The sequence below is a fragment of the Hyaena hyaena genome, unplaced genomic scaffold (genome assembly GCF_003009895.1).
Source record: "Hyaena hyaena isolate Hyena2069 unplaced genomic scaffold, ASM300989v1 scaffold_551, whole genome shotgun sequence".
NCBI lineage: Eukaryota > Metazoa > Chordata > Mammalia > Carnivora > Hyaenidae > Hyaena > Hyaena hyaena.
This window is the reverse complement of record NW_024081183.1, coordinates 137,163-162,029: the sequence shown is the minus strand read 5'-3', so window position 1 is coordinate 162,029 and position 24,867 is coordinate 137,163. Positions and strand designations below refer to the sequence as shown.

The 24,867-nt window shown below is 50.6% G+C and overlaps 1 protein-coding gene and 1 long non-coding RNA gene across 6 annotated transcripts; one reads left to right on the top strand and one right to left on the bottom strand.

Moving 5' to 3' along the window:
- Window positions 1-7,394: 7,394 nt before the first annotated feature.
- Window positions 7,395-22,893, bottom strand: MFSD2A (major facilitator superfamily domain containing 2A). 5 transcript variants are annotated; one of them, XR_005532443.1, is made up of 15 exons: window positions 22,665-22,893; window positions 21,030-21,161; window positions 19,450-19,574; window positions 15,530-15,653; window positions 15,318-15,396; window positions 14,802-14,959; window positions 14,292-14,382; window positions 14,078-14,199; window positions 13,751-13,834; window positions 13,236-13,319; window positions 13,028-13,140; window positions 12,474-12,617; window positions 12,205-12,381; window positions 11,190-11,384; window positions 7,395-7,625 (listed from the first exon to the last, which is right to left on the bottom strand). XR_005532443.1 is itself a non-coding variant. In XM_039255968.1 (14 exons), the coding sequence occupies exons 1-14, from the start codon at window positions 22,755-22,757 to the stop codon at window positions 11,321-11,323; spliced, it is 1,590 nt and encodes a 529-aa protein (XP_039111899.1). In that variant the 5' UTR covers window positions 22,758-22,893; the 3' UTR covers window positions 10,911-11,320. The 5 variants fall into 5 exon arrangements, 4 of the variants coding, with proteins under 4 accessions (XP_039111899.1, XP_039111901.1, XP_039111900.1 ...); XM_039255968.1 differs by lacking the exon at window positions 7,395-7,625 and having other exon boundaries at window positions 10,911-11,384; XM_039255970.1 differs by lacking the exon at window positions 7,395-7,625 and having other exon boundaries at window positions 10,911-11,384; window positions 12,205-12,280.
- Window positions 22,894-23,025: 132 nt separating this feature from the next.
- LOC120247879 lies at window positions 23,026-24,585 on the top strand. The gene is made up of 3 exons (XR_005532436.1): window positions 23,026-23,195; window positions 23,761-24,036; window positions 24,144-24,585. It is a non-coding gene; the product is annotated as an uncharacterized LOC120247879 (long non-coding RNA).
- The last annotated feature ends 282 nt before the right edge of the window (window positions 24,586-24,867 follow it).

Below are 24,867 nucleotides of genomic sequence, written 5' to 3'. Positions count from 1 at the left end.
AAGAGCCCAAGTGTTCATCAACTGACAAATGGATCAAGAAGATGTAGTTTATCTATACAGTGGAATACTACATAGCAATGAGAAAGAATGAAATCTGGCCATGTGTAGCAACATGGATGGAACTTGAGGGTGTTATGCTGAGCGAAATAAGTCAGGCAGAGAAGGACAAATGTCATATGTTTGCACGTATAGGAGGATTACAAGGAACTTAACGGAGGACCATGGGGGAGAGGGAGGGAGACAAACCATGAGAGACTCTTGAATGCCAAGAACAAACTGAGGGCAGATGGTGGGGAGGGGGGGAGGGAAAGGGTGGTGATGGGCATGGAGGAGGGCACTTGTTGGGATGAGCACTGGGTGCTATATGGGAACCAACTTGACAATAAACTATTTAAAAAAATATAATTCATCATAATTTCAACTAACAAAACAAAACAAAAAGGTGGTAGGGTCAATGGGCTGGATGTCCTAAAGAAGTTGAAAAGTTATTGGATTCAGGATACTAACAGGAGTGAACCATAAAGATAAGGGGTGATGGTCAAAAATGATGCTTAAAAATAAAGAAAATACTAGCTTTAAATTTAAGATCAATGAACAAATATATATTTAAATTAAATATGTGGATGTTTCATGGAATTAGTAAGTGAATTTGATGAGACTACTGGGTACAAGGTCAACATACAAACAAAGGTGTTTCTATATACTGGCAAGTAACAATTGGAAAATGAAATTTATAAAGCAATAGCATGTATAAGTGCATGGAAAATATCAAATTCCTAGGGATAAATCTATTGAAAGATGCACAAGACCTCAACGCTGACAACTCCAAACCATTCCTGAGAGAAATTAAAGGCGACCTCAGTAAATAGACAGATATTCCATGCTCATGAATTGGATGGCTCAATATTGTTAAGATATCCATTTTTTCCAAGTTGGTCTATAGGTTCAATGCATTCCATCAAAATTCCAGCAAGCTGTGTGTGTGTGTGTGTGTCTGTGTGTCTGTGTGTCTGTGTCGGTGTAAATTAACAAGCTGATTCCAAGATTTATATGATAAATCAAAGGACCTAGCATATCAAGAACTCTTTTTTTTTTTTTTAAGTTTATGTATTTATTTTGAGAGAGAGAAAGAGGCGGGGAGGGGCAGAGAGAGAGAGAGAATGTCAAGGAGGCTCTACACTTTCACCGTAGAGCTGGATGTGGGGCTTGAACTCCTGAACTGTGAGACCATGACCTGAGCCGAAACCAAGAGTCGGATGCTTAACCAACTGAGCCACCCAGGTGCTCCTCAAGAACTCTTGATGAAAAAACCTGGAGGACTTACATCATCATATTTCAAGATTTACAATAATAAATAATACAAAGCACCCTGGGAGGAACAATACACAAGTAAATAAGTCCCTGGAACAGAATAAAGATTTCAGAAATGGACCCACACATATATACTATCTTTGACTACCTCAAAAGTGAGCATGGAGGAGGGCACTTGTGGAGATGAGCACTGAGTGTTATGTGGAAACTAATTTGAAAATAAACTATTTGTAAAAAAAAAAAAAAAGAAAGAAAATTAAAAAAAAGTGTCATGTAATTAAGTAGGGGAAGGATGATTTTTTTTAATTTTTAAAACTTTTTTTAAAGTTTATTTACTTTTGAGAGAGTGAGTGCTAGCAGCAAAAGGGCAAAGAGAGAGGAAAGAGAGAATTCCAAGTGGGCTATCAGCACAACACGGGGCTCGAACCCACAACTGTGAGGTCATACCTGAGCTGAATTCAAGAGTTGGACATTTAACCAACTGAGGCACCCAGGCACCACAAGGATGATCTTTTAATAAATGATGCTGGAACAATTAGATGTTTGTGGAGAAAAAGGAACCCTGACCCTTAACTCAAAACTATAACAAAAAATTAATTTGAGATGGATCATAGACCGAAACATTAACACTTCAATAAATTTCTAAATAAAAACATAGAATTTTTTTTTAATTGGGGTAGGTAAAGATTTCTTAATCATATCAGAAAATGCACTGACCATTAAAAATTGATAAATTGGACTTAATTAAAATTTTAAAATATCATGGGGTACCTGGGTGGCTCAGTTGGTTAGCATCCGATTCTTGATTTTGGCTCAGGTCACGATCTCACGTGGTGAGATAGAGCCCTGAGCCAAGCCTCGAGTTGGGTTTAGTGCTGGCAGTAGTGCTTGCTTAAGATTCTCTCATTCTTGGGGCACCTGGGTGGCCCAGTTGGTTAAGTGTCCGACTTCAGCTCAGGTCATGATCTCATGGTTCATGGGTTCAAGCCCCACCTCGGGCTCTGTGCTGACAGCTCAGAGCCTGGAGCCTGTTTCAGATTCTGTGTCTCCCTCTCTTTCTGACCCTCCCCTGCTCATGCTGTCTCTCTCTCTCAGAAATAAATAAAACATTAAAAAATTAAAAAAAAAAGATTCTCTCATTCTCTCCCTCTGTCCCTCTCCCCCACTTGTACACTCTCTCTCTTTCTCTCAAAATAAAATAAAATAAAAATGTTCATAGCAACCTTATTCACAATAGCCAAAATTGGACAGAACCAAATATACAGCACAGGAATACAGCAATTTGGGTTTTTTTAATTTTTATTTATTCTTAAGAGAGAGAAAGAGACAGAGCCTGCATGGGGGAGGGGCAGAGAGAGAGGGAGACACAGAAGCTGAAACAGGCTCTAGGCTCTGAGCTGTCAGCACAGAGCCAGGCTCCGGGCTCCAACCCACAAACCATGAGATCATGACTTGAGCTGAAGTCAGTTTAACTGACTGAGCCACCCACGTGCCCCTGAGAATACAACAGTTTGTGACATATTTGTAAAAGGTAATTTTATCAGCAATACTCAACATGAAAAAAATACTGATGTGCAGAACAACACAGATGAACCTCAAAAACATTGTGCTAAGACAAAGAAATTAGACACAAAAGAGTAGATAACTACATGATTCCCTTCATAAGAAGTTCAAGAATAGGCAAAACTAATCTATGGTGATAGAAATCAGAATAATGGTTACCTCTAGTGGATTGGGTATCGATTGAATGGGACACAGGGAACTTCCCAGGGACATGGATGCTCTATATCTTGAACTGAGTGGAGGTTATATGGGTGTGTATATATAGATAAATCAGACAATATAATTAGGATTTGTCCACTTTCCTATATGAAATACCTTAATACCAAGTTTTAAAATAAAGAGTTTCTTTTTTAATTATTAAAGCAAAATAAATGGATACTTTTTACAGGAATTAAAACAAATATCACTAGAAAGATGAAACCAAGACTTGAATCCATTTCTGTAGATGTGGGTCTCTCTTCAACTCCCTGCAGGTCTGAGATGGGACAGAGGGAGGGCGTGTTTTCTGCAGATGACAAAATTGCAGATCCAGGATACATAGGGACAAGCCACAAGGACATAGTTTCCATTCGAGATGAGGAAGATCTTTTTCACACCTTACTCCAGAAATGAAACAGGCGGACTGGAAACAGTCTGCAATGGCAGTGTGTAGGAACGGAAGGCTCCCAGCCAGCCACAGGTCAGGGATGCTGTAGAAGGCATCCAATACTAGATGGGGGTTGGATTAGCGAGCCTAGGTCTCTTTCCTTGTGGCCTCTGCCACTGGGTCCCTTTAAGAATTAGCAGCGAGTGGGGGCACCTGGGGCTCAGTGGGGTGAGCATCCAAATTTGGTTCTGGTCATGATCTCACCATTGGTGAGTTCGAGCCCCACATCAGGCTCTGTGCTGACAGCCCAGAGCCTGGTTGGAACATGCTTCAGCTTCTGTGTCTCCCTCTCTCTCTGCCCCTCTCCTGCTCATGATCTGTCTCTTTCTCTCTCACACACACACACAAATAAATAAACATTAAAAATTTTTAAAAAGAAATGGCAGGGGCGCCTGGGTGGCTCAGTCGGTTCAGCCTCTGACTTCAGCTCAGGACATGATCTCATGGTTCATGGGTTCGAGCCCTGCGTTGGGCTCTGTGCTGACTACCAGCCCAGAGCCTGGATCCTATTTCAGATTCTGTATTTCCCTTTCTTTCTGACCCTCGCCTGCTCACACTGTCTCTCTCTCTCTCTCTCTCTCTCTCTCTCTCTCTCAGAAATAAACATTTAAAAAAAAAAAAGAAGTGGCAGTGGGTGGCACAGCTCCTCTCACACACTGTGATGCCACTTCTGTTAACCGAGATGACCGTGTCCATCTGTTGGCAGCCCTAGACGGCTGAGGAACCAGCTCTGAGTCTGGGCCCTGGGGAAAATGAAAGGGCAGGCAAGGACACAGGACAAGAGTGTTGGTCCTTAAGAAACTGACAATTTGGTGGGAAAGCAAAAATAACTCTGAGCTGGGAGTGAAAGCTCAATTCTGATAGCTTTCAGGGCAGGCTTGCTCTAAAATATGCCACTTTGGCATACTGATTATTTTGAATTAAAGTTACTTAGGAAACAGCCAGCGCAAAAGGGACACTCTGACCCTCCTTTGTACCCTTGAAAGCAGGAAATAAATCTATGTGAAAGATTACCAGGAGGTAAAGAGACATCCTTATCACCAGAAAAGGGAATTCAGGGCCACAGGCTCTATAAACACACCTTGTTACTTTTACTAATTCACGACCCAGCCCACATTTTGTTTAGAATTCCTTACTAATTGAAGCTCCTAAACAGAAGATTTTCTTTGTCCTGTCAATTCTTCGCAGATTTATGTTTCTTTGCCTAAAAGGTATAAAAGCTTCCTACTTTGGTCACTTCCCTGAGATTCACATTTCTATGAGTTCCTATAGGTATGAATTAAATTTAGTTTTCTCCTGCTAATCTGTCTCATGCCAATTTAATTCGGAAACCAGCCAGAAGAACCTTGAAGGGTAAAGTAAAACTCTCCCCTCCCCCCACCCAATAATCACATCTTGCTTCTGCTCTGGAGGCCTGTGTGATGTTGTGCAACTCCTTTGGCATCTCTGAGCCTGGGGGCCAGGCTGGGTGTTTCCCCTGCCTTCCCCAGTACAGATCTGCATCCTTTGAGGCTGCACAGCGGTCCAAGAGGGGAAGGCACTGGGATGAGTGGCCGCTATGACCACAGTGGGAAACAGGAGTCAGAGAGATTCCAGGCCTCATTCCTCGTCTCTTAAACTACCATTAAAGTTAACAGTTACGGTTACTGCCCCAGTTAACAGTCACTGACCCAAGAAACTACCCCCTCCCTGCTTCTCTGGCCTGAAGTCACCTGCAGGACATCCCAGACTCCCTCACAACTATCCAGGGCAGGTTAGATCACCTCGGGGTAAGGATCCAGTACACCCACCTAGGCTGGTTTTCAGTAGGCTCTCTGCCAGACAGAAGGCAATTTCCTGGATAATGAGCAATCAGAACTCACTCTGGGCTTGGCCTCTTTAGCGCTTGGGCCTCACCCCGGAAAGGTCCTTTGGCCCTAGCAATCAGGGACTTCCTTGATTGCCCTGGAGATGTGAGCATCACCCAACTCTGCCCAGCTGCCCTGGAGGAAAAAGGAGAAGGCCTGGATCTAAGCCAAAACACTCCGACCTCAACCTTTCCTGGCTCTCTTTCTCTGTCATTGCTGCTTCTTTCTTCTCGCCTCTCTCTCCTGCCTCCCTCCCTGGGGTTACAAATAAGTTTTAGCAAGTAGGCAAATTTGCAAATACAGAATCTTCAAATAATGAGAATCAACTGTATGTTGTCCAAGGGCAGCCTGGAAGAGTCAAGGAAGACTTGCAAAGAGATGCTTCTTTGGCTGTTCTTGTAATACAGAGGTCCAGACAGGGGGCTTGTGACCGCAAACTAGGTCATGTGGTTTGACAAAGAACCGTTTCTTTCCTATTCATTCCTAGGCATTTCATTGCTCTCATAAATATGGTCTTCTCTTTCCTGTATCTTCTAACTCAGCACTGAACAACAGAACTCTCTGTAATGATGGATTTGTTCTATAACTACACCAACACAATAGCCACAAATCACATGTGGCCATTGAGAACTTGAAGTGTGACTAGTATGATTAAGAAACTGAATTTTAAATATTTTTTAAGATTTTTTTTTTGAGAGAGAGAGAGAGAGAGAGCACGAGCAAGGGGGTCAGGAGCAGAGAGAGAATCCCAGGACTGAGGGCTTGAACTCACAAACTGAAATCATGACCTGAGCCAAAGCCAGGAGTTAACCACTTAACTAACTGAGCTGCCCAGCTGCCTCAAGAAACTGAATTTTAAGTTTTACTTAACTTTAGCTATTTTTTTATTTGTTATTTATTTTTTTACGTTTTTTTTTTTAAGATTAATTTTGAGAAAGAGACAGAGAGAGAGAAGGGCAGAGAGAGATGGAGAGAAGTGGGAGACTCCTAAGCAGGCTCTGCACAGACAGTGCAGATGTGGGGCATGAATTCATGAACCCTAAGATAATGACCTGAGCCAAAGTTGGATGCTTAACTGACTGAGCCACCCAGGTGCTCCAGTTTTTATTTTTTTAAGTTTGTTTTATTTTAGTAATCTCTACACCCAGTGTGGGGCTTGAACTCATGACCCTGAGACCAAAAGTTGCAATCTCTTCTGACTGAGCCAGCCATTTGCCCCAATTTTAGCAATTTCAGATTTAAATTCAAAGAGCCTCATGGTTATCATGTTGAAAAATGCAGTTTTAACTGACTGTAGTTTGTATATATAAAAGGTATTAATTTGTGTATGTTAATTTCATACCCCATTTCCTTACAGAATGTTGTTCATGGTAGTTTTTCAGTTGGTTCAATTGGATTCTCTCAGAATACAAACATGTCATTGACAAAGATAATTTTACCTATTGTTTTCCAATTTTTATTTATTTTTCTTATCTAATTGCATTAGCTAATGCCTCCAATTAAAGGTTATATAGAAATATTGGTGATAGTGTGTTTTTTTGTTCCCGGCTTAATGGTCTCTTCTTTTTTATATAAGTGATATAAACAGGTGACAAATGAATTGTTCTGTCCCCCTAGCTTGCTCCTCTGGTGCTCCCTGAGCTACTGAGTTGAGGTACCACTGTTTCCCAAGTTAGAAATCTAGGCATCACCTTCATTTCTTTCTCCCTCTCTTCTCCCTGCTCTTTTCCTCCCCTCCCCCCTCCCTCTCTCTATTATCCGGGTCAATCAGCTGCCAAATCTGTCTTCTTTCCATTTCCATTGCCACCACCCATCTGGTACTCTTCATTGCCTAGAAACATTATCAGAGTACTCGCTACATTAGTCACCGTGTTGCCACTTTTTTTTTTTAATGTTTATTTATTTTCTATAGAGAACACACTAGTGAGAGAGGGGCACAGAGAGAGGGAGAGAGTCCTGAGCAGGCTCCCCATTATCAGCACATAGCCTGATGCGGGGCTCAATCCCAAGAACTGTGAGATCTTGACCTGAGCCCAAACCAGGATTTGGGCATTTAACTGACTGAGCCACCCACCACCCTCTCTCCACTTTCACTTCTGCCATCCTTTCTCCACAAAGCGGACGGCATGGTCTTTCTAAAGTCTTGATCGATCTTGTGGTACCCCTTCTTACAACTTGTCCATGTCTTCTCTCTTCTCTTAAGGTAAAGATCAAAATGTTTTACATGGCCCACAAAGCCTTGAACCATTTGCTTCTGCCTTTAAAAAAAAAAAAAAAAAGAAATCAGGGGCGCCTGGGTGGCTTAGTCGGTTAAGCATCCGACTTTCACTTAGGTCATGATCTCGCGGTTTGTGGGTTCGAGCCCCGTGTCGGGCTCTGTGCTGATGGCCAGCACAGAGCCTGGATCCTGTTTCAGAGTCTGTGTCTCCCTCCCTCTCTGACCCTCCCCTGTTCACGCTGTGTCTCTCTCTCTCCTAGAAATAAAAACATTAAAAAAAAAAGAAAAAGAAAAAAAGAAATCACTTTTCTGTTTAAATCCCTCCAATAGTTTTTCGGCTGTTTGCAAAATAAAATTTGAACTCTTACTATAGGCCACAAGGCCCTGGATGGTTTAGTTCCTGTAGACCTCTCCAAACTCACCTCATACCACCTGCCCTCTCATTCACTACACTTTGGCTGCACTGTTTCCTTTGAGTACCTCAAATATACTGAGCTCTTTCCTACCTCAGAGTCTTTGCATTAGTCAATTCCTTTACCTACAATCCTTTCCCCCAAGCTTTTTGAATGTCTGCTAATTCTCCTCCTTTGTGATTCAAGTCAAAAGGCATTTTCTCAGAACATTCTTTCCTGAGCACTCAACTTAAAATAGTCTCCACACCAATTCCCTCTATGACATCACCCCTGTTTCTTTCATGGTGCTTCTTATAATCCAAAATTATCTTATTTATATGCCCATTTGTCACTGGACCCCACTGAGCATGTAAGCTCAAGTTTATTTACCACTCTATCCTCAGAGCCAGTGTATGACACATAGTAGGCCCGATAGAAATATTTATGTTCCATAAATCGATAGCCAATGTCATAGTCAGTGACAGATCTTGGAATTCCTTCTTTGCAGGGTTGAAAGGTGTTGCCCCTTTCTTCCAGCAGGTGGAGCCAAAGCCACACCTGTTTCTTAGCAGGAGTAGGGGTGGGATGGGTGATTGGCATAGCTGAGGGCAGCAGGGAAGAGTCAAGAGACAGGCAGGGTTTTCTGTAGTAATGCTGGATCCAGGCAGAGAGGAACTCAAGAATGCACTTCTCCCAAAGGATGGGTGGATATGAGCTGTCCAGGAGTCACATGGAGTTGCCAATGACCCAAGGAGTTTCTGGGATCCCCGCGATGCTTTCCTACTCACTCCCCCACTCCCCATATCATCTTCCAAGAAATCAGCAGGGGGTCTTTGAGGAGAACAATTTTCTGTGAGCACGAAACTAAAGAGGGGGTTTTCAATTCCCAATTCCCGTTGTACAGCTGGGGGAAAAGGAGGCCAAGAGAGAGGCATCGTGGTGGGTTGGTGCCAGTTGGATGTGGCTCACAATACTTTGTTAGAGCTCTTGTTGAAAAACTCAGCCGCAAAAGCCCCACCCTACCCCACCTCACCCCACCCCACCCCACCGTGCCCAGCCCTGGGCTCGATATGGGAGACTAAAACGGGAAGGGGCATGGATTCTCAAGAGCTGCCCCAAGGAACGGAGGTGCAGGAACAGCTTTAGAGAGGCATTCTGGAGCCAAGGTGCATTGGACCAGTGTCTATCAGATGGACCAGGGGCCAGAGTATGTCCCAGGGCTGGGCAGGAGGCCTGTGGGACTGGGGAAATCAGCAGGGGCCTCTGACTTCCTCCTGAAGGCAATGGGGACTCACAGAAGGGTTTCTAAATAGGATGGCCACTGTGGTTATCTTGGATAGTTTGCAGAAGGAATGGGAGATTAAAGCAAAGACAGAGACCAGTGAGGCCACTGGTATAATCCTCCCGGTGAGAGACCAGAAGTAATTGAAGGGATGGGAAAGAAGCAAGCTTGAGTGGTTTAGGAAGTTTAAAATAATTTTTATTTTTTTTAAGATGGGATTTGGTGGGTGTTGGAGTACAGAGAGAGGGGAGGTAGGAGTGAGTTTCCGCAAACATTATCTGAGTCCCTGAGCACTCCACCTACAGAGGCCAGCCCAGAGCCCAGGGCCCCTGGCCTGCCCAGGCAGCCTGACCCTGAGATGGCAGCTGTAAAGGCACCAGGACCCGACTTGGAGGTGACAAGACTCTTGGTTCACATGACGGCCTGAAGTAGTGGGTGAGAGCACTGGCCTCATAGCCAGACAGACTGGATTCAAACATCAGCGCCTCTGTCTGATGACCTCGGACAAGTTACTGTTCTGTGCCTCAGTTTCCTTATCTGTAAACTGGGGATAATAATGTACTGGGAATACATAGGGAAATTATGCATCTGATTGTGCCTGTTAGTAACACTTGATAAATTTATGAAAGTGGCTTGGCCGAACTTCAGAGCAAAAATAGAGCCTCCCTTGCTCCCCCCGAAAATGGAGCCCTATACCCAAAGTAAAAACCAAGCCTAAAGAGGGTATACACTTCTCTTCTCTGACCTGCGTTTATCCAGCTATAAAATAGAGAAGTTGGACTGGTACCCCTGATCCTGCCAGGCTGGCCTAAGTGTATGAGCCCCAGTGAGGTCCTGGGGGGGTGGGGGGGAGGAACAAGCTCCTACCAGCTCTTGAGAGCCGATTATTAAATTTTCAGCAATCTATGTTAGTACATCCATTTGGTAACTTGAAATTGGCTACCTCAGGAGCATTTACACCATGGAAATAGACAAGTGCTATAAACTAGGTCTTCCCCAGCAGCCTCCTCCCCACCAGAGGTGGTTTCTCACCAGCACACCTGTGGGGCGAACCCTTCCCACAAACCCAGCCAGGTACAGTCTCACCTTCCAACACCATCATTAGCAGCTACGGGGAAAGAATCACAGGTCTCTGGGACCCCACACGGCCCCAAGCACGTAGAATATGTACCAGCTCCACATGCTCAGGCACGCCTAGGGCAGGAGGCACAGGGCACAAGCCCAGGCAGAACAGCCTATCTGTCTGACAGCAGGTCGCTCTCAGACACAGGGGAGCGGAGGGTGGCGGTTAAGGTCCTGGAGTCTCACACACCTGCGAGGATATCCCGGTGCGGTAACTCTTGGCCATGGGACCTTAGCCAAGTCCCTCTCTAAACTGGAGCTCAGTTTTCTTATCTTTAAAGTGGAACAGTCCTGACATAGGCAAGACAGCTTCAAGGATTAAACGCGAACAGCAAAAAAGGGAATGCAAAGCCTCCACGCCATGCCTGGTACAGACGGGTGCTCAGTAAATGTCAGCCAGTGCTGTTATCACACCTCACACTCTCTTCCCCGCCGGGTCACCTGCAGTGTAGTGTTCCCTCTCACTATCTGAGCCTTGGCACAGAAGGGGGTCAGTGAGTGGCTGAGGGCAAAGACAGAAACAGGAACGTCTGGTTTCCAGCTTTTATGAAAATTAATAACATTAATAGCTCACAGACATATACATACACACACATTGCTATGTACATGGTCATTAAGTTATTAATTAGTCTCCGTATAAAACGTTTCCACATTAGTGTTCCGGGCTAGGCCCGATCAGTCCTTGGCATATTCACAGTAGCAGCCCCAGGGCTTGGCCCCACAGGCAGGCAGATGGGAGGCAGGTGGCCGTAGGAACAGCACCCTCCCCCCACAACGGTAGGCACAGGAGCTATCCTGGACCACTTACTCTCGAGTCTTTGGCTCCCTTCCTGGCACCTGGAGACCAGCTATTCGGGGATCAGGCAAGTAGGCCCCGATTCCTCCTGTGGTCCGGAACCCAGGCGCTGTGGGTGGAGGCTTCAGGCAACACAGCAGGCCCTAGAGGATCCTGGCCAGCTCTGTGGAGTCTGTATCAGAGCAGCCGGAGCTGCTGGCCTCTTCCCTGCAAGAGCCAAAGGAGATGGGTTGGAGGACGCACCCTTACCCCTCCCCTGTTCCCAGCTGCCTTGTTCCGCACAGGACGTTGGTCCTACAGTCTTAGCCAGCTGTCAGGTATTTTTGCACAGCTCACAACCAGTGCAACTGTACAGGTGAGTCTAAACCACAGGAAGTAGACAGTTTGCTCACTCCCTCTCTCAACCCAGAAACTGCCCACAGGGCACCACAAGCCCTGGGACTACGCTTTGACTTGGGCTTGCTGATGGGCTGGCGTGATTCACTTGACCCTGTCTTCTGGGCTCCCGAAAGGCAGGCTCAGGCCACACCTGAGATTCTGCACGCCAAGAGAGCTGTGAAGAACACAGGTTCTGGAGTGAGAATGTCAGGGTTCAAACCCCAGCCTTATCAGCTGGGCCAGTTACTGTTCCTGGTTAAGCCTCCGTTTCTTTGTGTACGGAGTGGGAATTGTAGGAATCTCCCGACACGTGGGGTTGTTGAAGGACTGTGGGAGATCATGAATGCATATTCCCTAAAATGCAAACTCCACGAACACAGGGATTCCGTTTGTTTCCTTCACCAGAGCAATGCCTGGCACATAGTAGGCTTCCAATAAGTATCTGTTGAATGAATAAATGCACAGCCCCTGGCATGCAACTCAGCATTAGAGATGTCAGCTGACATTAACTATCAGAAGTGAGAAGGGGCAACAGAGGAGGAGTCGTCAAGGGGAGATGTGCAGCAGGTAAGTCATGGGTTGGCCACAGGAGGCACCAGCCAAGGGGTTAGATTGGGTGATGCCCCCTCCTCCGCCCCCCTGCTCTCACCTCAGAGCCTGCAAGGCCTTCTTGTTCTCCCGCCGCTTCTCCTCATCAATGGGGTACAGCTTGAAGAGCAGCAAGCCTAGCAGGATGAGGACGATGGGAGCTATGGTCACCAGCATCTTCAGTGTGAACTGGACACGTGCCGGCTGCGAGCAGCCACGGGTCTGGTACCCAGCAAAGCTGTGGGACCCAGTGGTCAGAGGGAGTGGTGAGGGCAGGGCACCAGGGGCCCAGCCCTGCCCAGCCCTGCTCCAAGACCCCACCTCACTCACTCAAGACTGAGGGTGGAGATGCCCAGTGAGACTCCGGAGGCAAACTTGGTGAAGAAGACATAGAAGGAGAAGAAGATGGGCTCGGTTCCATGAGACTGGGGCTGCTTCAAGTGGAAGTCATCAATGACATCAGGCAGCATGGACCTGCAGAGTGGTGGCAGCCGTGAAGACCCAGCCACCCAGCACTCCAGGGCCCCCGCTAGCCCATGTGGTACCTCTCTGTCATTAAGAAGAGGTGACCCTCTGGGACTTTGTAGGCCCAGGGCACACAGCTCCGCGAAGTCATGGCAACTGCATGGATGTTGCCCCAGTCTAGGTGTGCGGCTTGGCAAATAGAGTGCAAACCAGATTTAAGCCCCCCATCTCCCATCCTGGTTAGGTGTTTTTGCACAGTTCCCAACCAGTGCAACTGTACAGGGAAGACCTGTCCCACCCCCAACCTGAACCCACAGAATGGTCTGTGGGAGAAGTCCCTGCAGAATTCTCCCCAAGGAGCTTCAGAATGGGGGCTAGGGGGCTGGAGAACATAGCCAGGTGGCCCTATATACACTCACCAGGGTAGTAAGAAGGCCGCTGCTACGCTGATACCGGCTGCCACAGCTACCACATATGTGATAATCAGGTTACTCTTCATGAAGGCCACCAAGATGAGAAATGGCACCGCTGACTAGAAGGGGTGGGTACAGGAAGATGGGTCAGCCTGGAGACTCCCGCCGGCAACCTCTAACCCAGTCCAGGCCCTACCCCTTCAGCCCCACTCACTGAGATCCCAATGTAAACTGCTGTCTTCTTGCCAAATCGGGTTAGGAACCACTGCCAGATGGGAATGGTGAATGTGGCCGAGAGCTGTGGATGCACGGTGGGGGGTGAGGGAAGTGGGTGAGCCATGAACCCTGGCTGCCCTTCCCAGGACCTCAGAGATACTCCTAGCCTTGCCGGAGATGACACCATCTGGGCAGCGAGGAAGCTGACAGGCACCTTTGATGGCTCTCCAGGGGAGCCGAGGGCTAGTCCCAAACTTATTGCCTGCCTTCTCTGACCTCAGCTAAGCACATCTTCTCAAAGTGCTTGGCTCCTGCTATGTTCTCTACCGGAATATCTTGCCCCACATCTTCCCCAGTCCTATTTAAGCAATTCCAGGTCAGATCGGACTGACGATTCTGAGACTCCTCGCTCAGCTCTCCTAACCTTAGCCAATCTGGGAGACATCCTCTGACTAGCCACAGAGCCATCTAGAAGGCCAGGCTGCCTGCCCACCCTCGGGGCCCCACACACACCATGATGGCCAGGAGCAGGTTCTGGAATTCGTTTCGGAAGCCCAAGGTGTAGGTGCAAAACAAGGCGAAGTTCCCCTCCACCAGCTGGGGGATAGGCAGGGTACGGGAAAAGAAACGCGAGGAAAGATGTGATGTCAAGGCCCAGGCTTCCCCACGTTCCAGGGACCTCTGCTCACCTCACACCCCATCCCATCTGTCCCTCAGGCTTCATCACATCCTGAGTCCTTGTTTTATCCCATCCCTATTGCACTCCCCTCTACCTCCAACCCCCGCAAACCTCCCCCCACCGCCCGCTCTCAGGCTGAGCATGTCAGGCCCCCCACTCACCATGAAAGCCAGGGAGGTGAAGAGGAAGCCAGCAATAAGTTTGACGTAGGGGCCATGGCTCATGACCAGCCGGAGGCCCCGAAAAAAGGACATCGGCTCAGCCTGCTGAGTCTCATAGGGTTCTGGGGGCCAGAGGGGACAGTGAGGAAGGAGCAGAGACCCCACCCAAAGCCTGAGGCCCAGGCAGAGGGACAAAGCCCAGGGAATCCCTCACCTCTCTGCTCCCGCACTCCCAGGGTCAGGATGACAGCACAGATGACATAGATGGAGGCGATAACGCCTGCCGCCAGCAGGTACGCATTTTGCTGCAAAGGGGATAAAGGCAACAGGGACTATCAGCATGATGTCATGCCAACTCTCAGCAGCTCCACTCAATGGGCCAGTCCCTTCTCTGGGACCTGTCTCCACTGGTGAAATGGGAGAATTATCCGGGGCTGGCTGCCGCTTCCCCATGGCTGGGCAAAATCCAGAGGAGCACAGAGAACAGAAGGTTAAGAAGCCAGACTATGGAGTATGAGAGCTCACAATTCAAATCTCCCCAAATCTAGTTTCTGTAAATCACTAGTTCTGTGACCCTGGCCAAATTATTTAGAATGATGAGAAGAGGGGGCATATTAACAGTTTATAGATCAAGTGCCCGATGTTTACTAGGCTGAGGATGACTGCAAACCACCCCATCGTGCCGCCTCATCTCCCCACATCCCTGCACAGCCAAGGGCCTCACCGTTTTTTTGAGTGAGGTGGCGCTCTGTGTGTGATTGGTACCTTCCGAAGCCAGTGCAGAACCATTGGAGTCCTGGAGGCAAGGCGTATCCGCTTGGCCCACGATTTGCCCCTGGATCGCTGTGCCCAGCACTGTGCCCAGCACCTCCACAGTCATTCCTGAATGGTAAAAAGGTCCTCTGGAGGGGCCCTGTGGCTTGTAGGCCCCCAGGGAAGAAGGTCAGGTGGACAGATGCCCAGTTCTAGCCCCAGGTGATGGTGGCCGCTCCAGGAGGGTAGATACGGGGCGGTGAGGCAGGTGGCACCCTGGCCTAACTATATGGCCTTGCTTTGTCTGCCCTCTGGCTGATTAGTCCCTGCACCTCTCTCTGTTCTCACCAAAGCAATAAAAGGATCAAGTTCTTTTTGAGATGGTTTTACGCCCACTCCCGTCAAGGGAAGAAATGTGGCAGGAGGGTCAGGAACAATAGACCCACGGCCCCCAGTGGATGGATCAGTGGGCCAGAGAGAGACTTACGATACGCCGTGGCAGAATCCCGCTCACTCTGCTCTGTGCTGATGAACATCGTGAGAGCTGAGTAGGGAACGTGGAAACACTGGTATGGAAGAGAGGCCCTTGACCAGTCAGACGATGGACAGGCAGATGTGACTTTGGGCACCAACCCTGGAGGCCCCAGGGACTGCCCGCACTCCTCCCCCCAGACACCCCGGGGAGGTGCCCACACTCACCGTGACCAGTGTCTCAAACAGGCAATAGAAAAGCAGGTACCACAGGGCCTGGCCCCGTGGGAAGTCGGGCACGAACCAGATGAGGAAGTAAGCAATGATGGCCAGGGGTGTGGAGAAGATGATCCTAAGGAAGGGGAGGGTCTGAGTCGGGGCTGGATGCCAAAACCACGGGATCTGGGCCCCAGCCTGGACGGCTCTGTAGTCCCACGGGGTGCCTGCCGGGAAGGAAATTCCTCCCCCTGAATCTATCCACCCTAGGGTCTCTGGGAAGAGGCTAATGGCCAAGCCTGGAAGGGCCGATTTCGACAGGACCCCCGGACTGAAATCCTGAGCATGGGGCAGGTCAGCCCCTGCATCTTGCCTACCTCTCCCCAGTGGAGAGGGCCCCAGAGGCAGGGACTTCCTACGGGCCGTTGGGCCGGGGGGGGAGGGGGGCACTGAGAATGGCAGCTAAGCCTCGGGTAGGAGAGCAGGGAGGAGCAGGCCCAGGACCGGTATTTTTACATGTGTGCGCACAGACACACACAGTCAGCACACATACACATACCGTTGTCACACACACAGGGGTGGGGGAGGCCAACTCCGAGCGAAGGACTAGGCCTAGTGAAATAACCATAATGGAGGGTAACTGTCTGCCTTCCCACTTGTGCATTCTACACCATCGCAAAAGTGGGTAGACCTCAGGATGGACTGACTGCCTGCCCATCATCGGTATAGAAAGGCAGCAGAGAACAGTGGCTAAAGAAACATCTTTGGAGCCATCCTTCAGGAATCCAATTCTGGCTCTACCAGTAACTATAAATAACTTGCAAGTTATTTAACTTCTCTGAGGCTCATTTTCTTGTCTGTAAAATGACACTAGTAACAGCACCTCCCTTACATTCAACATTTACTCAAAAAATATTCAAGTGCCAGCTATGTGCTAAGCACTGTTCTTATTACTCAAGATGTATCAGTGAATGAAACAGACAAACGTTACTGCCCTGGTGGGCCTTATGTTCTACTTGGCAAATGAAAAATAAGCGTCATTGAAAAGTTATATATATTTTTCAGCCTTAAAAAGGAACGAAATTCTGACACAGGCTACAACACAGACGAACCTTGAGATGTTATGCTAAATGAAATGAGCCAGATGCAGAAGGACAAATATTGCAGGGCCCTGCTCTCCAAGACACCTACCTAGAGTAGCCTAATTCAGGGACAGGAAGTCGAATGGCGGTTGCCAGGCGCTATGGGGAGGGAGGCGCGGGAGTTATTTTTTCACCGGGACAGAGTTTCAGTTTGGGAAGATGCAAAAGTTCTGGAGATGGACGGTGGTGATGGCTGGACAGCAAGGAGAATGTACTTGAGGATACTAAAGCGTACACTTAAAAATGGTTAAGATGGCAAAAGTTGATGTTCTGTACGTTTTCCCACAATTTTCTAAAGGTTATATGTTAGATGACTGAGCGCCACAGAGAGAAGCAAGCCATCCAGAAGGGATACAGTTGACAAGACTAGGCAGGGTAGCCCTCACAGAGATGCGGACGTCTATGCCAAGACTCGGCTGGGAGGAGGGAGGTGGCCTGGGGCAGTCGTCGAGGCAAATGCGTGTCGGGCAAGAACAGTCGGCGCAGAGGTGCCCAGGCGGGCTGAAGAGGAGCAAGGCGGCCACTGGGGCTGGAGTGGAGTGCGCACGGGAGATGGGATTAGGAGATGGTGTGGATGACACGGAGTACCGGGTCACGCAAGGCCTTGCGGGCCACTGTGAGGACTTTGTGAAATAGAACCAGAGTTGAAGTCGTTTTGAGACTTTAATAAGTTAATATTAAAATGTGGAACAGTGCTGGGGACAGAGGAAGCGCCTGCTGTGACTACCACACCGGGAAAGCCCAGCAGGAGAATACAGGTCCACAGCCAGGGAAGCAGACCTCGGGCCCAGCCCCGCTGCATCCCAGCCTGCCCTTGTGACCCTGTGGATACACTGCCTCTCGGCAGGTGGCCTTGGAAACTGCAGGGAAAGTGTCTGTCAAAGTCTTCTTGGTCTGAGAGGTGGATTTAAGTGCCAGCTGAGGGGCTGCTCTGAGGCCTGAGGAGATAGTGGGCCACACGGCTGATGAGCCCTGAAAGGCCCAGTCTCTTCCCACAGTAAAAAAAGGTGCTGGGTCCCAGGCCTGAGGGACCTAGGTCCTAACTGTGGTCCGGACCAGGGGAGGTCCCACAGCCTACACGAAAGCCCCCCAGCCCACCAGCGATCCAGTGTGTGCTCAGACACAGTGGGGGAGGTGCCATGCAAGAAGTATCTCCTGGAGTTACACCCAGGCAGGTGAGGACATGTACATGTACACACACACACACACACACACACACACACACACACACACACACACACTGTGCTAAGTCAGAAACCTGCCTGAAGGGCCCTCAGCAACTTTACCAAGCTGGCTGCCACACCTGCCCAGCTCCAGGCCCTCAGATCCCACAGGCAGGGCCTCCTCTCCTCTCCCTCGCTGCCCTCCCTCCTCCCTCCCGTATCCACGTGTCTCCGCAGAGAACAAGGGCTCCTTCCGTCAGCCTTCGTCAAACACTCCTTCCTCTCCTTTCGCTGAGAAACCGAATGTGACTGGAAGTAACCCAGCTGCTGCCGCCACCGCAAAGGGCTGTCCAGGGTAGCCGCCTCCCATTGGCTGTGCCTCATGAGGAGATGTGGCAGCGGAGCCCCACCTCCCACAGGCTGCCAGGGCCTCGGGTCTGGGGCCCAGCCTTGTGGGCTGGCTCCTACCTGGGCGGCCTGTCCAGGTAAGGCAGGTTGTCCTGCCTTCCAGCCACCCCCACCCCACCACCATCTCCCTCCCATCCCCCTCCACGAATCCTCCCTCCCTCCCCACTCACCCTGCCCTGAAGCCTGGATCAAAGGCCCCAATCTGGGCCTTAGCCAGGGGCTGGTGCGTTTGTGGTGGGAGGGGGGCCTCGTGGGAAAGGAAGTTGTGGGGGTGGGGTGAGAGCTGTGGGAAGAGCTTTGAAGGCCGGAGACCAGGTATGGGCACCCCTGGGGCAGGAAGGCGCCCACTTGAGCCTGGATGGGCTGGAGATGAAAGGGGTATGTCCACCTCCCTCCCCCCACCAAGCAGGATGTCCTGGAGAGAACTAGAGCTCCAGCCTGGCAGCTGGTCCAGCGTCTCCCTTTGCTGTCTGATCTGTGGTACTACCTCCCCCCACTTCGCTGTATAGCCTGAGGCTAAGTAGTGTAGGCTTTGTATCAAGGGAAAAGGTAGTTTACATCATCCAAGGGGCCAGAGGTTACGGGTCTGCTAATCCCATTCTTGGTATTACTCTCCAAACCCTTGACTGCCAGGAGCTACTCTGAAAGGGTGCCAAATTATATATTACTTAATATGCCCAAGCACTATTCTAAGTACTTTACACATTAAAAAAATTTGTAATCCTCGCCATAAACCCAAAAGATAGGCATAATTATTATCGCCATTTTGCAGATGAAGAAACTTGAGGCTCAGGGATGTTAAGCGATTTGCCCAAGGTTGCACAGCTGTGAGTGCTGAAACCGAGGCAGGCTGGCTTCAGAGTGTAACCTTTCAACCATCATGCAGCACTATCTCTGCCACTATGGGAAATGACTGAGGGGAAGAAGTTAGAATTCCAACTTCGCCGGAGGGACTGGACCTCGGGGAACAATGGGGCCTGAGGTAGGGGAAGCTGCTCAGTCTGACAGTTTAGCCAGCCTGGGGACAAACTGGCTGGGCATCCCATTGCCCATTGCCCAGGGCAGCTGGGGCCTCGGCTGGGTTTCAACATTCGGGTTTTTGCGTCATTTCTTCTCCTCACCCCCCCAGCCTGTGACAAGCCAGATGGAAGTTTCAAGAGTTAGTGGACAGGCCTGAAGCCCTGTCTTCTACCACCTCAAAGGAGCTTCTTCTACTCACCAGGGCATGAGGCGGCCGAGGCGGGTCCAGGAAGATTTGCTAATGCAGAAGCCCACCAGGGGGTCTGTGAAGGCATCCCAAGCTCGGCCTACAAACAGGATGATGGAGGCAGAGAACGGGTCCACCTAGGATGGGGAACAGGTGAAAGGTGACCCCTTTATCCTTCTACTCATCTCAACCCTCAATGGTAGGCAAAAGCTGGGGCTCCCTCCCCACCTCAGCCAGGCCCTTGGGACCCTGGGCTGCTCTCACTCAGGCCTTCATCATCTCCTCTTGCCTTGTTCAAAATGATAACAGTTCCCTGATAGCAGTCAGTGCAGGGTGTGCCTTAGAAATTTTCCCAGATCTGCTCCCTTACGTACTCCCTTCCACTGCCCTTGAAAACACTCCCGTCGACTAGAATAAATACTGAATCACTGAACTCCAGCCACCTAATACCAGAATGAGCCTTTGCTGGGTGACCACATGGGCCTCAATTTCCCCATCTGTATAATGGGAATTATGATCCCTATCTTCCAGGACTGGAGTTTAAGATCCCTGTCTTACAGGTCAAGTTCTATCTTGGATGTGGAAAAGGAATCTTTAGATGCTTTTAAAAAGTGGCCTGTCACTATTCACTGAAGCTGTCCCCCTCCCCGCAAACCTTTTAGGCCTAAATAGACAGTTTCTCTGGACTCTTCCTTATATCTGTCAAGGCTCTACTAGGTTGCTTTTGCTCCAGGAAATAGGGAAACGGGTAGCCTCTATCACACTGTAGTTTCCCCAAACTGACTCTCCCTAACCTCACACTCATGAGGACAATTCTACACTTTGATTGCAGGTTCCTCGTATTTGCACCCCACTCAGGACCCAGCCCATGGGAAAACTAGCTGCTTGAATGAAGTTATTTGTCCTTTCTGGGGCTCAGTGTTCCCCACCTAGATATGGATACAAAGAAGATGTTTGCCTGCAGTGGGTGAGCCCTGAGAGCCATGGCTCTGAGCCTCCCACTCTCCCATCCAGACAAGGTGAATTCTCAGGATGCCAGGCTGCTGGCCATAGCTTCCCAGAACAGAGAAGAACCCTGCTTCACCCTAAGAACTTCTCTCAGTCAAAGACCCCATGCACAGGGTGCCTTAACGTAGCCCAGCACTGGGGGGCCTCTCTGCCCACAGACATGCCTCAGCCTTTCAGGTGAAGGTGGTAAACGTCTTGTCTACAAGCCTGGCAACATCTACCAGCCCCTGAGCGGGGCCAGCTGACTCTTGTCCAGCTGGGGACATGGTGTGCCAGGCTCTTCTAAGAACAGGGTCAGCAACAGGCTCCATTCTTCTTCACACCACCATCTACCCCTCCAGGCTCTATTACTCTTGCCAGGCAAGTCGAAGTGGCCTGACCTTGCTAAGTAAGACTCCTAAGGCAGATAGACTCCGCTGCTGGATACGTTCCAAAACAAGCCTTCTAATTTCTTATCTACTGCTGACTCTGAGAGGCAGCAAAGTAGGGATTCCTGGTCCCATTTCACAGATGGGAAGAACTGAACCAATCTACCCTCCTGCCTCAGGATGCTAGAGGAGCCCTAGCAGCCTCAGCCCACTTACCTGAGCCACATCCAACAGGTAGATCTGCAGGAAGAACCCCAGGGCACAGCCCGTCACCTGGTAAGGGGCTCCCCCCACCGCATAGCAAAGCTTGTTGCAAATGGACAACTGTTGTTTCTTCTTTGGCTCCTTCTGGGAAGAAGAGGAAAGGATGAAAAGAGACCCAAGTTCCTGGCCTCCATCCTAGAAGGTTCCAGAGGAAGGACCATCTTTCTGGCCCACTCTGCCAGGAGGAACAAGTCTGCCTTGCCCTGTTCCCACCCAGGGAGATCTCGCTTCCTACAAGAAAAGAAAGGTATTGTCTATCTTAGGAAGCTGGAAAGGGGGAATCCATACCGAGGAAGTTGCCCCTAAACCACCCTACCCCCAGATTCTGAGTTAATTTAGCAGCCCACGGTCCCTAAAAACAAAAAAAAACAAAAAACAAAAAAAAACTTCGCGTAGGGCCTCAACCATGCTCCGTTCAAGTTGGAGAGGGAGCATGCTCCAGCAGCCGACCTGTGGACTTGTCCCCACCAGGCACCACCAACCGCCACAACCTGAAAATCCTCTGGCTGCCAAGAGCCGCCTAAGCCCAGCCCCTGCTCCCGCCTAAGTTCAGAGGCCAGGACCCACCTGCGCCTGGGTGAGGGGCCCAGCCCAGCTGGCTGCGGGCACAGCTGTTCCTTCCATCTGTCCCAGAGCGACCCTGGCCCCTGTAGTCAGCCAGAGCTTCAGGCAGACCTGGGAGCTGTCCTACCCTCTGTCTTGCCCTTCGCCATCCCCAGCTCCTAGGGAACCTTGGAGAAGGCCTCTAGGCACAGGGCTGGGCCCTATCTGGGTGGGGCACTACTAGAGAGATTAAGTTTGCCCAGGAAAGTGAAGATTACTCATAGGTAGTAGAGCATAACTGCTCATTTCCCTCCACCCCACCCCCCACTCTGCTTGTTGCAAGGATCAGTTAATAAAACTAAAGGAAAAACAGTCACCTCCCAGGCAGATATCTATTGCCTGGGATCTCACCCCCCCCCACACCCCCCACCAGCCGCCTGATTCAAAGGGGTCCTTCACTAGGTCCAGAGAGCTGGGGACAGGGTCGAAGGTCAAGTCACGCAAAGCAAGGCGCGCTCGGCGCTCATCAACACCCACACTCACACAACGGCGGAGGCCTCGGAAGTGCTGCTCTTTTAAGAGGAGGGAGCCCTTGTTCTTATGAATGAACTTGAGCGGCCCTCACCGCAGGGTTGAGGCGCCAGCGCGGGCATGTGGGGGTGGAGAGTTGGGGCTGAGAGCTGGGGAATTAAGGGGGGTTTCCCGGATTTCTGGGGTCTCTGGCTTCCAGGGCGGCAAACCTAAGCCGCTCGTCACAGAAGAACAGAAACCGGCTGAACACAGCCAGGCACCACGTAAAGCTGCCGGCGCGGCCGCTCGGCAGAGAGGCGGGGTGGGGATGAGCAAAAGGGGGCGCCGGTGCCTCCAAACCCTCTCCATCACCCCCCGTCCCCAAGGCCGGTACCCCCGGGGCCCTCCCCTGCCGCTGGGCCCGCCTGTCCCCGGCTAGTCCCAGGCGTCCAGAACCAAGCCTCTTCCTCGACGTCCCCATCTCAGCTTGCCCTCAACCCCCCAGCCCTCCGCCCGGGGGGGAAGGGGTCTCACCTTCACCTGGGCGGGCCGTTCAGCGCCTTGGAGGATGCTGGTGGGCAGCAGCCCCGCCGCGGAACCGCTCTCGGAGCCCTCTCCCTTGGCCATGACCCGCGGGCCACGCCGCCTGGGACCGGGAAGCCGGGATGCTCCTCTGCTCCGCGGGGCTCCTCTCTGCCCGGGGTCCCGCCGTGGCCGCCGCCGCCGCCGCCGCCTCCACGGTCGCCTCTCGCTCGTAAACCCGGCGGGCGGGCTAGGCGCACACTCCCCTGCACGCCCCCTCGCGCCTCTTAAAGGCTTGGCCCTGCCCACTCGGATCCAATCGCCGAGCCCGCTGCCCTGCCTGCAGCCAATCTTCTCCCCCGCGGCCGGTCCTCCCGCCTGCCTGAGCCTCCCAGCCTCTCTGCCACTGAGCCACGTTCTCTAAAGCCGGCATCCGGCTGCGCGTGCTCCTCGCAAACCCCGGAGAAGACCGGGAGACCCACCTGACACGCACGAGGAAACTGAAGCCTAAGGCTGGAAGGGACCTGCCCGAGATGCCCCAGAGTGAGTTCCCCCTGAGTCGGGCCCACAGCCCGTGACTTCTGACCCCCACGGCTAGAAACGGTAGGGGCTGGGAAGCCCACTGCGCCCCGCCCCTCTTTAAAATCGCGAGTCAGGTCGAGTCTCCCTGTCCTCCAAACCTGGATGATGTAGCGCTGGCACCCTCCAGTATCGGTGTCCCTCTTTCATCTCCCAAAACCCACCATTCCCTCTTCCCAACACTGGCTCCTCTGGGACCCCGGGCAGTGGGGGACAAAGATGACGTATGGCAGTCGCTGCCCCTGCTGGCAGGGAGCGCCCAAGTTGTGCAGAGGGGAACAAGACCATAGCCACTAGCACACTATGATAGTAACTGTGGCCTTTTATGGAGAGCTTCTTCCGTGCTTAAAATGATTTCATCCAGTCCTCAGGCAACGACATGAGCACGTACTATCATCCCCACTTTATAGTGAGGAAATGGAAACTCAGAGAAGTGAAACAGCTGGTATGTGGCAAAGCCAGGCCTGGCAGGTTTTGTCCCTTTCCAGAGTCTTCTCTCTTAACAGCCCTGCTCTGTCTCTCTCAGCAGAAATTAACAGAACGCTGAACAGGGTATATATGTTTCTCCAACAAAAAGCCCTGGGAGATGTTTTAAAACTGCAGTGGCACTCTGGGTTGACGACAGTCAAGGAAGGATTTGAAAAAGACAGCACTGTATAATCTGGTCCTTGAAAGAAGATGTCTTCAGGAGGACATTCGTCTGGAACAGACGCCAGACTCAGATCCAGAAAACATGCTTTTCTACCACCTCTGGGTCCCTTATGCCAGCATCACCCCCAGGCCCCCTGGACACTCAAGAGGCCAGGTGGGGGCCCGTTTGCTCTAATTAGTGAAGGGGATGCTGGGATCTCAAAGGCCACTTACTCCTGTGCCTGCGATTGCTCAGCCTCCAGCTCCTGTTTTCTTTCTTAGGATCTCTGATTGCAGGGAGGAGAGATGAGGTCTGGCTACCCAGGATGGCCCCACACCAAGCTTCCTCCTGTGCCCCAGCAGCTCCTGTCTTGGCACACAGCTCTCGGTCCCTGCTGAGCAGAGAGAGCCAAAGTGAGGCTGTTGATGCTGTGAAAAGGGCACGGGCTGACCACCCCCCACTTGGTTTCACCAGGAGCTATGTGACACTGTTCTGTCTCTTCCCTTCCCCAGGCTTGAGTTGGCTGTGGTGGCCTCTGATCGCTTCCAGCCCCCTAAAATCTTCTCTCCTGTAGCATCATGCCACATCACAAGTGATTTAGACCCCCGCCCCCAGACCATGAGCTCCAGGAAGTCGGGAATCACATCTTTTTCACTGCTGTGCCCCCACAGACTAGCTGGGACCTGACTCCTAGAAGGAACCTAATAAATATGTGTTCAGTGATGCGTGCTCAGTCTTCTTCCGGTACAAGTACAAGAAGAGCCCATTTGGGAAAGCCTCGGGCTCCTCCATTTACTAACTGAGTGGCTGGTCCTGCGCAGTTAACTCAGTTACCCTCCCTGTATGTAAAGTGACTCCCCGGTAGCGTTCCTTTGGGTATGAAACAAGAAAATGCACAGGAACTGCTTAGCACAAGTACCTGGGAGCTGAAGCTGGACTGGTCCCCCTCTTGGCCTGATTCCAGCCTGTCAGTGTAGCAATGCAAGATTCCAGATATGGCCTGAC